This window comes from Oryzias latipes, chromosome 1, assembly GCF_053564925.1.
Source record: "Oryzias latipes strain Hd-rR chromosome 1, Olatipes_Hd-rR_3.1".
Lineage (NCBI taxonomy): Eukaryota > Metazoa > Chordata > Actinopteri > Beloniformes > Adrianichthyidae > Oryzias > Oryzias latipes.
The window spans coordinates 21,284,876-21,298,170 of record NC_136237.1 but is presented as its reverse complement, the minus strand read 5'-3'; the positions used below and the strand labels follow the sequence as shown (position 1 = coordinate 21,298,170).

Below are 13,295 nucleotides of genomic sequence, written 5' to 3'. Positions count from 1 at the left end.
CAGCGCATGAGAACACATTATGAAAGGAAAATAAATGTAAAGCAATCGCTCAAGAGCAGCGTATTTGACACTTGGCTAAATATAACCCACGCTAAGTCCCACATTGAGAGCTGCAGCACAAAAAATTCTCAGCTGCCATAAGCTGGCTTTACTGTCCGCTGTACTGAGTGATGAGATCATCCTACGACCAGAACTCTTGGCTACAAGCCCCTTGGAGAGCAAACATCTGTCCTGCTGGAAGGTTGTAAAAAAAAAAAAACCTGAATGCACCACTGCAGCATCTGTGCTGTAATGACCCTGTCCTCTGACCTACATCTGAGATTTACAAGACAATGTGCAGAGGCTGCAGCAGCAAATCTTGCTGTGTAATTTATTATTGCATGATATTACTTTATGGTCACAGTTACAACAGCGTTGCCTGTTTTTTTATTTGAGCTAGACTGTCAAATAAGGTACAAAAAAAATCACTGCATTGGGCAATAGCAGTTTGTAGCTCTTCTTGTTTTCTACTAAGTATATGAAAAGTGGAGACTCCCAATAATTAAAACAAGCTTTTTCTGCTTTTCAATCAAATGTTGTACCATTTATTTTAGTATTTTAGTACAGAACTGAAAAAAAAAACAATGATTTATAATGAAAGAATGTAGTTAGGTTGGACTTTCCTTTATCTTTGAGATGAGATCCTTATGTAATCTCAGCAATCACAGGTGTTGGCCACAACATTTCCCTATAAGGGCTTCTCTATTCTAAAACCTTGTCTTTAAACTTTCTTTTTTTTTTGTTTTTTATCAACCAAAAAAGCGTAAACAAATTGAAATGGGAAAGAATAAATGAGTAAAGATATTTAAAGAAGGTCAGGAATTCTTGGAGGGGTTTGTTCCCACCCAGTGCCCACATCATGAGTGACACTGACAGGGGAGTTTTACAACAAAAACTCAACTGCAATATTTTTTTCCGGACCTAATCCCTCACTCCCAGAACAGCAACACAATCTAAGTCACTTAGGGCTGCAGATCATAACAGGACTTTTTGAGTAGTTTTGCACGAGGAGGGTGGAGCTTCAAGAAGGGGGTGTGTCGGACTCACCTGGCGCACGATAACTTGGCGGGGACGGAGAGAAATGTGGAGGTGGAGGAAGATGCTGCTTCTGCACTGCACGGATGTCTTTCTCGCTACGCGAGAGGTTGTGCTCCAGCGGGCGTTCGGGCAGCTCCGAGTTGGGCCATGCCCGCCGCAGATTGCTGCTGCGGGTCTTCTTCATGATGACCCCTTTACCAGATGGCCTTCGCTCCCTGGGGGCCTCTGGGGATGAGGTGGCGGGGATGGGGATGGGGAAGGGATGGGGGGGGGGGGAGGGGGAGGGGGGAAGGGGGAGGTCGACCAACCTCAGGCTCAGTGCCTCCCCCGCATCAGTGAGAACGTCCCGCTAGAGCGATCACACACCAGACATGGCAGGAACCAGTGTGCACCTCCTTCACGCGCATTCACGCATCTCATTGACGTCCACGAGCGAGCTACAAACGACCGTGTCGGCCCTGTTGGCGGTTGTCATCGGCTGCTGGGCGCTCCCACGCGGGTCCGGGGTGGTGGCAGTGGCGGCGGAGGCGCAGGGGAGTGCGCGAGGCATCACCCTTTCATCGACATCAGTCCCAGCCACCATTTGTAGCATCCCCATTTGCATGCGTAGGGAGGCACATTACGTAGCCACTCTGATGTGGGAGGAGGGAGCGGGAGAAAGGTGGGGGGGCAGGGGTAGAGATGAGGGAAATGGGGCATTGGAGGCAAGGAGGACGGTGAGAAAAGGGTTCGGAGGAGCCTTTTTTTTTTGGAGGAAGGGAGGGGGGTTATCTGCCTGGTCCTTTTTTTAACTAGAAGAGGGGAGGAAAGGAGGATGGATGGATGGATGGTCTCAGATTTGATGCTAAAGAGGCCCGGTCTTCTACAATAGCTCAATTCACCACAGGACAGCTCGGGCCATAAAACAAAAGATCCGGTTCATGGAAAAAAGAAAAAAGAAGAAAAAAAGAAGAGCTCCATCCCCCCGAAGGGGCAGTGAAACCTCAATAGTATGCCGAGCACCGGGGACGCCACGTTCACTTCCATCTCTATCCGATCAAGCGCGAGACCCCATCGTCCTTTCGACAGCAGCAGTGCAAAAAAACGGAGAGCATACAAAACAAACAAATAAATACAAAAATCAAGTCAAGAGCAGATATCCACTGTTTCCCGCAATCCAGCAGAAGAAGATCCCAAGCTGATCGCTGTAGCATCCATTCGTTAGCGTGGGGGGGAGGAGGTGGGTGGTGGAGGAGGAGGAGGAAGAGGAGAAGGAGGAGGAGGGGGGGACGCAAACTCAATGGCAAATCTCTTTCAACGCTAATGCTGCAGCTGCTCCCAGCACCTCCAGGAAGGGTGTGTGAGTATGTGTGTGTGTGTGTGTGCATCCGCCTGCTGTGCGTGATTCTGCGTGAGCATGCATGCGTCTGTGTCTGGGTGATTGAGGCTGAGGGGAGGGGAGGAGAGGATGCAAGAGAGATTGAGGACATGCATAAGGCAGGCAGGAGAGCAAATAGCAACAGATCCAAACACACACATACACAAGAAAGTTCCAAATAAAATAAAATAAAAAGGATGTCCAGGGAAAAGTGCAAAAACTCTGGATATGTCATTACATTTCCATCTCTCATCCTATGGTTTAATCCCTGTACTCTTAAAGGGACAAGGGCCCCTTTCAAATGCTATACTTCTCTTTTTATGCTTTACCTGACTGTAATGAGTTTGTACATCCATGTGGAGCAAAGCTGACGTTTACACTTAAACCAAAGTCCAAACATAAGGAGGTTTATATAGAAATGTGATTATTGATTAGGGGTGTTACAACTATTCGACTTAATTGACATTCTTACAATCTAATCAGATCGATCCATCGGAGGCAAGTTGATAATCAAATCGACCTATACTGTCATAAAATCGTTTCAAAAGGAAAAAAAAATCGATTATATTAATATTGGAAAATATTTGGATTTGAGACATGGTAGGTTTATTTTACTAAAACGTAAAAATAATCAAGTGCATCACAGCAGACAACACACATGTGATGACAGCAAAAACTGATCAGTCCATCATTCCAGTCCAATGTGTGGAAACACTTTGAATTTAGCAAAGACATGTGACCATGCAGTGAAGTAGAATGTTCTAATAATGTTCCCTTTGGATTATTTTTCTGTAGGTTGAACTTTATGAAACTAAAATGTGAATGGATTTGCCATTAATTCTTGTTTACTTGTTTCCTTGTACATTTTTTTTTTATTTACACTTGATTCTGTTGCAAGAAATACAAGGAATCTGGAAAACTTGACCTGTACTGTTCACTACAGTTATTCATCTCTGAGTCACACTGGTTGAAGTTTTGGCTAAACATGAACTGGATTGATTTTAGGTCAGTGAATCGGATCATTCAAATTGAAGAAATATGGATTATGAATCAGATCGGCAACCACAAATTATTATATGAATCAAACTGTTGTTAAATGAATCATTACATCCCTATTATTGATAGATATGTGCATATACATAAAATAAATTAACTGTAACACATCTTTAAATGTTCATAAATTTAAATCGTGCGGGGGTGCACTTATTGTGTTGGAGAATAAGATTTAAATGGAATGTTTACATATATTTTATTATACGTATCTATATGGGTATCTGAAACTTAACAGTACTCATTAGAGAGGGAACAGGACTATGATAAATAACGGGTGTGTTAAATAAATTTGGTCTGGGGCATAGAATTTATTAGGCTGTTACTTATTTTCATTCCTTTTTGACTATTTCTTGTATTTTTTGTTTTATTATGATCATCATCAAACCCAACAATTAATTTCAAGGCTCTTGATTCCGTGATTCCTATATCTTTATTCCATTAAAAAAATGCTCAGAGTTCTCACACAGAAAAAAAGAGAGAGAGAACTCCCAACAAACTCCTGCTGGCCCACATGTGTGGAGTGTGAATGGACGGTTGGAAGGGACAAAATAAGGAGCAAAGTGAGAGGGCAGGATGGAGCATGAGCGGAGGGAGGACGATGTCACAACCAATCTGCTCCAGTTCACTGATACCAAAAAGAAAGAGTGGAGGGAGGGAAGGAGGGGGGGCAGAGAGACACCACGCCAGCCATTTTATTTCTCAGTATTGCTGCAACAGCCTTTGTTGCTATGACAACGCAAGCGGATGATCTCATAGCTGTTACCTTTTAAGTGCTGTTCCCTTAAAGAGCCAGTTACTCAAAATAGAAAGACGACGGGCAGCACATCCACTGTGACCATTAGCCTGTTCCATAAACAGAAGTCCTCCTCCGCTCACTGTGTGACATTAACATACTGATGATCACACTTAAGACTAGGCAAAAAGTTATTCCAGAGGAGGCCTATTCATTTATTTGTGTTCTTTAATTCCATTTATGGTTAAAAAAAGAGATGTTTTAATAAAATCACATCAAACCTCTTTAAGTATTAGTATTAATTAATAGTTAAAATAAGATAAATACATTTAAAGTTATTCAAAAAAAATTCCCTTGACATTTTTTTAAATAAACTTTTGTTTTCCATTTTATTTCTGAAGTCTGATAGAGTGTGAGATAGATCACAATTTAAAACAAAAATGTTTTTTTTTTAGTGTTGGTTAATTTTAACCCAAAACTGACAATCGTTGAATAACAAAGTTAAGTTATCTGGTGATTTTCATTGAATCACCAATGTTTAAAAACTAATATCCTGTAACGAAGCAACTTTTGGGAGTTTATCAACTTATACTTAAGAGTGAAGAACTCTGACCATTCAAGCAGTACAGAGTGACTTCTGAAAACTTAAATGGAAAGTGTACAACCACAGTGAATTACTGGGAAAAATATGTACAGGATGAAAACCCCCCGAAAAAACCAACAAGCTGTAGATCAGAGAAAGAGTCTAGACTGAACATTCTTGTCTTGCATTACAAGTTTTCAGTTAATAAATAAAATAAAATTATAATTTTTTTAACCAGAATGACTTAGGTATTTTCTGAAGGACCAACTCCAAGCAGCATCTTAATCCTGCACAACAGTATTTCCAAGACTGCCACCAAGTGGTAACAAAACGCAAAAGCATGTAGATGTGTCCTTGCAAAACAACTCTACTTCCAGAACAAGCACAAAAGAGTCACGAACCCCTTCGCCTCCCCCTAAGAGGCCGTGAACCATGTGCGCCATTTAGACAAAAATAGCTGAAATCCTGCTTGTTTGCAGAGTCATCATAAAGGTGGGATGAAGAGATGAGGGGGTGTCCATCCATGTTCCCAGGTGAAGGTGTTAAGGTAGTTACATGTACTGCATTCCAAAAAGAGATAAGATAGGATCAAACCAAATAAACACATTCTTGAAAAGTAAAGATAGCACAAGCAGCTTGATAATGTCATAAAGCAGCAAGGACTCATGGGAGTTGCTGTTTTTACATTTATTTTTTAATTTACGACAAGGCGAATTACTCACATTTAATACTGAAACTGTTTAACATGGTTTTTGTCAACTGATCACTTATCTTGGTCTGCATAGGTGTCCAACTTAGACAGCAAATACTGGAAAGTGCAGTGAAACGGGGAGAATTGAGGCCGACTGCCATCTCTCTTCATGGATGAGTTTATTTGAGCACAGTGCTGAACAGCAAAAAGGCATTTTCTCTGTAAATATGGATTATTTTTTGACTCTTCTGAGCAAACTAACAGGTCCTTCTCTGTACTTATCACAATGTTGTTTGGTTGGTTGGTATGACCAACCAAACTTTGAGTTACATTTACCCCCCGATCAACTATTGTATAAAGACGTTGGGAAGAACGACACAAAAGAGTTTGAGCATCTGCCTCCCAACTTCTTCTATTGCTAGTGTTTAGGTCATAGCTTCTAGCAGCCCTCTGGGTGAAAGAAGATAAATTTAACATAACCTGAACAAAAATGAAAAAGCATCACTTTTGTTTTCGCTCCCATGTTTTATGAGGTGAACTCAAATATTTGAAACATTTTCTGCACTCTCAAATATTGTTCACAAATCTGTGATGGTGAGCACTTCTCCTTTTGCTGAGATAATCCATCCCACCTCACAGGTGCGCCATATCAAGATGCCGATTAGACAGCGTGATTATAGCACAGGTGTGCCTTAAACCGGCCACAATTTCAGATCTTTGAGGTCATCTCATGGTAGCAAAAACAAAAGTGTTGCATTTAAATTTTTGTTCAGTGTAATTGAAAAAATAAGGATTGCTTATTTATAACAGTAAGATCAACTGTGCAAGTTTTTTTTTTTTTACAATCCTACAGAATGCACAAATGTCAAATATTAAGCAGAAACAATGTCAAAAATATTCTGTAAGGTCTTATTAGAATAAGTTTAACACACTTTCTCTTATGCTACATACTTGCAGTTGTTGTGTTTATTTTAAAATATGTTTTATATTAAATCATAATCCATACAGTCATATTTATGTTTAGGTTATAATCAGGGAAAAAGGGTGAAAATGCAATTTTTGGCTTCCTTTTTTTCAAAATCTTTCCTCTGAGTACGTTTGCTGCAGCGGGATGTTCCTGTGTGGCACAAGGTGTCGCTGATTGTAAAATGAAGTCATTTGTGCCTTTGTCAAAAATAAAACACAATATTATATTTAGGGGAAAAAAACAGTTTTTCTTCATATTTTAATATTTTATTCACACAACAGACAATAGTTCCTTTATTAACATCATAGCAGTAACATACAAAGCTGTGTTTTTCTCTAATGTGCCGCTTTGTGGCTCCTCTTGGGTTTTGGTCGATCAGAAAAAGGCCTGAAGGATGCAGATCCTGTGGGTCACAAAGGCTTTTTAAAATGTCTTTTAAAGGGGAAGTTGAGATGTTGCAGTGAAAACGGTTGTTTTACAAGCTACACTGTGTAGTGAAAAATCATTCAAAAAGGCTCCAGCTTGTGAATGGGTGCTACACACTGAAATACTTTACTGAGTTTGTTTGCTGAAAGTCTCTAAATAATTTAGAAGCTAAAATTGGCTAGAGATTATATGTGGGAAACATCTGCCAAGATCCAAACTTGTTTTTTATAATCATCTTAAACTTGTGCATTGTTTGGGTGTGTCAGTGTGCGTTCACTTGTTGGTTATTATTGTTTTTAGGTTCAATGGTTAAAGTTGGATCCATCTGCAAACACGTTTTGCTAACATCAATTTTTTCTTCATAATTTTATTCCCCTCCATTGCAACTCCATTATGTCACAGCAAATCAGCATAAAATTTTATTGTACTTAGCAAAAAGTAGTTTAAGTGTACTACAAGTATGCTTAGTCTATACTGAAATATATAAATGTGAGGCAATATCATTGAAGGTGACTTTTTAAAAATATCTATATACTGAAAATTAAAAATATTCTCATTTAGTTTTAGGATGTGTTCAGTCAGTACTTCCTACACTACAAATACATGGTCTATAGTAGTATGCTTTTATACTAATACATATACTTAAAATCAAGTATACTTAATAATTAAAAAATTAAAGTCTGAAACTTTTTGCTAAGTGTAGCTTAAATACCCACAGCATGTTTACAGTTTTTTTAACAGCATGTTATAGTTTGACAGAGTTTTCCTTTTTGTGTATATTTTAGATCAATCCAGTTTGGATTTTTTAGGAACTAAAGTGAATTTTGCAACATTTTAAATGTCAATAAACTTTAAGCTACTGAAATAAGTTTGCATGAAATAAATCCTAAAAAACACTGGTCAAAGAAGCCCTAGAATGTGGTTTGTTTCTCTCTGACCATCTAACTTACAGACTTTGTTTAGTCCTTTCTGCCCTCTAATGATGAATTTACTCTTTTTAAAGCCCCTTCTCCTGCTCCAACAGACAGGTGACATTCCGGACCCTGACCTTTCGTTTCACTATATGGCAACAAATTTAACTGTATCAGACATTTCCCTCAATTCTCCATGGAGACCCTCCCTTTCCTTCCACTGGAGACCTGTGGCACAACACAGAAATACAGCAGGGTCGAGCTTTTCCTGAGCAAATGCAGCACTTTTCCTTCCTATAGGGAGAACACACTCCTCCCAGGCTATTGTTAGACCCTGGCTAATCTGATCGAGGTATGTATTTAAAAAAAATGTCAACGCAGTTCAGAACTTACAACTTTTGTCTAAATGTTTTAATCCAGCTTGTAGTTCTTAAGAGTGTTTCATGAATTGTTTGAAACAAAGGCATTTCTACCAGCACACAGATTACCTTCATTCGTTCAACCAAACCATAATAGTTGAACATTTTTCTGAATGGAAAAATGTTTGCATAAAGTTTTCCAAAGGTTTAAATGCCTGTTTTTTTCTCTGAAAAGTTTTAAATAACACGGTTTTGCAACATACATGGCATGGAGCAAAATTGTGCCTCTGGGTGATGAAGCACTTACAACTAGTTAATGGTTACCTCTGGTAAAATGTTGACTAAACTCTGTTGGAATGGTGGCCACACTTAACCGTACAATAACAGACAAAGAAAGAAAGCTGCAGCTATTTGATGACAATTTTATAATGCTTATTTGTAGGTCATTGTTGTTAAAGTATTGCAGAAATTGATGTGTCAGAGTCAAAAAGTATATATACATATATATATATATATTTGTGTCTTCATACTGGAACTCAATTCATTAATCAGGCAAAATAGATAAGTGCAAAAAGGAATGTAATATTATTCAATGATCCAATTAAATCTTGTTAATTTCCAGTCTTGACTTGATTTTTATGTTAATTTAGGGACAATGTTTTTTCTTTCAAATCCTACATTTCATTTTTATTTAAATGAGTACTCTGTTGGTTCTGACCACTTAAAGGTTAATGAGTTATTAGCAAAAATAAACATTCCACACTCCATTATCAGTGCTTACTTCTGTGTCATTCCCATGAAACATTTTCCTGCAACACAGCCTTCATTTCTGCAAACTTTCACAAAAATAATCGCAGCTTAATTTACACTATAAAGCACACACACCATCACTCTGTCATTGAAAAGTTCACCAAACTCAAAACGGTGACATTTATTATAAAAAAAAAAACTTAAGGTTTATGTTATCCAATTTAACAGAGCTTTATTTGACGATAGTTGAATAAGAAGTATTCTATTATTAGTATGGGCACCTTTTGTGACCGGTTGGGGTCAGTCAGACCAACAAACACTCCGAGAATATAGTTATGAATTTAAAGTGTGAGGTTTTTTTTTTTTTTTAAGGCTGCAAATTTGAGAATATAAGGTTGTAGGACTGCTTGATTTTAGAAAATAGCTTCATCAGTTAAAGAAAAGAAAGGTGACAAAAACACAAAAGAAATACTTCCTTAAAATAAATGTTCCAATAAACTTTGGCATATTTTAACCTCTGAATGGCTGCAGCCACGTGCCACTTCTCATGCATGTAACTGAACGTGTGTAAAGAGGATTTGTAAAGATTTAGGCCCACACATGCCCCCACCCCCATTCACTTTAACACAAAACACTTCAAACAAAAATTGAGCTCTTTAACTGTTAAATGTACGACTGTTTTCAGCTGACTGTGTCTGCAGCATTTCCTGCCATAGATAGAGCTCACAATGGTTTCATAACAGTTTTGCTTCTTCAGTAAAAGTGGTTTTGTTGGTGTAGTGGTGCCAAACAAAAAACATGACCAGATAAAGCAATCCGGATCATTGTCATAACTCTTTTGTTAGTTTTCAGTCGGTAGTTTTTAAGGATTTAGAAAATACCAAAAGAACAAAAAATACTTTTTTTTTTAAAGTTGAAACTGCAGAATAAAAATGTTCTTACTGACTCCCAACTTTTCACATAATACATCCTGAACTTTCCCTGCTGCTGCTGCTGCTGTTTGATGCTGATAGACCTGGTGATCTAAACAGAGCATTAAAAACACATACATGTTGCACACTCAAAGAGGTTTGTGAAGGCAGCATGATTAGACAGGTCCACACATCCCAGAGAAGCCCCAACCTGTCTCAACCCATCCATAAGTTATGACCTCCAAAAAAAAGAAAAAGGAAGCAGAGTGTGGGAACATTCATCTGCAGAAGCCGGCCTCTGCCCTGAACTCTTGAAGCCTAAAGGACATGAAGCATCTGGGGGCTCTGAGGTGAGATGATGCTGAAGGTTTCCTCTCTCACAGACTAGCTGTGACTGGTTTTCTAACAACCCGCCGGCAAACCTACTTGACTCATGAAGTCACAACTATCATATAAAAAGAAACACAATCCTGGCTAAAACTTACAGCTGCAGACTATTTAAAAACCAGAGAACCTTTTTTTTTTAAACTGGAAATTAAAAATAAATAATAATTTAAACCTGGGAAGAAGCATCAAATCCCTAAATGTCAGTTCCAGGACTTAAGACCTACGTCCTTTAATTTTTTTTGTAGAAGCGTTCCCAGTGGTCATTTAATTATGATTGTGCTGCTCTTAGATTTTCCAGGACATAGTTTCTGCAGAGCGGCAGTAGTTCATCAGAAAATGGTCTCTGGGTTGTGGGTGGGAATGTTGCCAACCCCATCCTAATTTCCCATCATCCATCTGTTTACACTATCTCAAGAATATGCATACACAAATCCTAATTTACGCACAAATCAAGAATTACGCACGCACAAATCCGACTGAGTCTAATTTCTCTCCATATGCACCCCCCTCACAACCCATTACCTCACATTACCGGTGCAACAAAAATGGCGAGCAATGTTGGAGCTATCCAGCTGTACAGTTTGGAGCCAGATGCCAGCTCGCACAGGGGGAAAACAAAGACAAACATGGATCTATTTGTCTGCAAGTGGATGCATCAGAATGGAGCGGAGCAGGGAGCTTGCAGGTTGCCATGGTAACTTGTACATCAGAGCTACAAGCTTTTTCCATTTTTCGTCTGCTCCTGATTCAAAACAATTTCGATAAAAAAATTGTCTGAAACACCGTTTTAATGTTAAGTTCTTTTATCTATGTCCTCGAGAAACATGCTACAATAACATTTTATAAACTCCAAAAAACACAATGCTCATCAGTGTGGGTCTTTAATAGCAGAATCTACTGTTATTTATTTGTTGTTAAAAGTTAACATTTTCGGACCTAAATAATGTTATTTTTAATTAGATCGATGAATGACAGAATGAAATGTTTTGACTCTAAAAATCAAAGTTGTGTGACCTCATCATCCATTCATGAAACTGTTGTGTGTGTGTGGCCGTGGCACATGTTACTCACCCACGCACTTGATGTCAAAGCCCCGTGGAGGTTCCAGTGTCCTCCTCGTCCAGACGTTCCTGAGAATCTCCAGGTGCGCCTCCCTCCCTCGGACCAGCAGCACCTGTTCCTCCATCCAGCCGAGGAAGAAGACCTCCGCGAGCGCGTGCACCAGCGCCTCGTTCCAGAAGTGCCGCATGTTGGCGGCTTTGAAGCTCGCAAACACCTCGTACCCGCTGTGATGCTGCGGCTGTGCGCGCTGCGCCGCAGGCGGGGATGCGGAGTCCTTCTTGGCCTCTCGGCCGACCCGCGACAGCACCAGAGCGAGCGAGTGCGGAGCTAAGCGAACGCACCTTTCCATCCTCAGTCGGACTGGAACTCAGAGGAAACTGCAGCCATTTCTCACAGCTGCCCTGCGGTTCTTTTCCACAAACTTCAACTTAACCGGAGGAGTTGTTTTAGAGCCGCGCCGTTTGGTCCTATATGTGCACGCGCCATGAGAAACATTGATGTTCTTCACGTTAAACAGTGGTAATTAACCGTGCCCAGCTTCCACTTGGGCCAGCTCTCTCCAACTGCCAAAGAGGATTAAGAGCCACGGCATGAACTGAGGAGGACCTGTGCTGCGTTCAAGTGCTCCACGTAAACTATCATTCTCTCCGTTAGGACGGCCACGAGTGTTTGCGGGGTTTTAACGTGGGGTTTACATATTATTCACAGCCCAAAGTTACGGCTCTCTGAAATTATGTATAAATCTAAAAAGGTTTCAGCAAACTGATAATATAAATAAATAAATAAATAAATAAAAAGTCCAGAAAACGTGTTTACGTTCACTGCAGCACATCCATAAGATTGTTTTTGTGCGTCTCTGTATAAAACTCCAAAACTATGGTTCCCAGTATAGTACAGAGAAAACATGTATTTTTAGGAATTACTTACATTTTTAGTTTTTATAAAAAAATAAGCATTATTCTTCTTATTGTACCAAACTTCTCCAGGAATCACTGACAGCAACAATGTAGACTTCTACCATATGGACAATAATAAAATGATAATATAGGTATACTTAATTAGAAAACTGCTTATTCATTCATTGTTATTGCTAAGGATTCCAAACAGTTTAAGTGTTTTAATAAAAATAAAATAAAACTACTGATGCTTTAGAGCAGGGGTGTCAAACATATCCGGCCCGCCAGGTGGTTTACTCCGGCCCACCCATGAAGAGTAAAAATCATAAAGATGTTTAAAAAAGAAGGCAAGTGTTTAGTCCATGCCTGTGGCGAGTTATGATGTTTTAAAGAAATAACCAAAATGCACAATTCCGCCACTAGGGGGAGCAAAGGAAAAGCTTAACAGGTGAAACAGCTTAACTCTGCATGTGCCAAAAACGAAACCTAACAGCTCTGTGTCTGGGTAGCCAGTAGTTTAGTTCCCTGTGAGCCTCACCATTATTTTCATGCTATTAGAATGATCAGTATAGTGACACCTGAATGACCAAAATGTTGTCTAAAAGGTTGAAGTGAAGTGCTGAGCTTTCCAGGAAAATAGAAAGCGTTTTATTTGTTCAGGGAGATGAATGCAAAACCTAATGGTTGGTATGTCATCAACAGGTTGCAGTGCTGAAAGAATATAACATTCAGCACCATTATGAGACTCACCAAATTGAAAAGTTTCCCCATTTGCAGTTAAGAAAAAAAAAAGATTTAGCAACTATTAGCTAGACTGATAAATAACCATCTGGATTTACTGCTACTCTGTGTAATTTTGTCATCGTTTGGATGTTTACATTTTAGGAAGATGTTTCATTTTTTTAGCCCCTCTTGAATTTATTATCAGGATTGCTTCAGTGTCAGATTTAAAATATTCAGTCTGTATAAATTTGAACAAACCAATATTTTTTAAAGTGAAATTAATTTTATTTAAGATCCATTGGCCTCTGTGAATGAATGTGTAATTAAAATGATTAGGCTACCATGTTGGTTGAGGCATGTTTTCCAATTGGGTAAAAAAACAAGAATAAAGCTGTTATTTTACTTTTAT

At 39.1% G+C, this 13,295-nt stretch overlaps 1 protein-coding gene across 2 annotated transcripts in view; it reads right to left on the bottom strand.

Moving 5' to 3' along the window:
- stox2a (storkhead box 2a) overlaps positions 1-11,854 on the bottom strand; it is a 28,112-nt gene extending 16,258 nt beyond the window's left edge. Inside the window, exon 1 of one of the 2 annotated variants that reach the window (XM_011476927.4) lies at positions 11,277-11,854. In XM_011476927.4, the coding sequence (XP_011475229.1) occupies positions 11,277-11,616 (340 nt within the window). In that variant the 5' untranslated portion in view covers positions 11,617-11,854. Of the gene's footprint in view, positions 1-1,086; positions 2,500-11,276 lie in introns of those variants that run through there. The other variant, XM_011476930.4, reaches the window with a different exon arrangement.
- Positions 11,855-13,295: the final 1,441 nt, after the last annotated feature.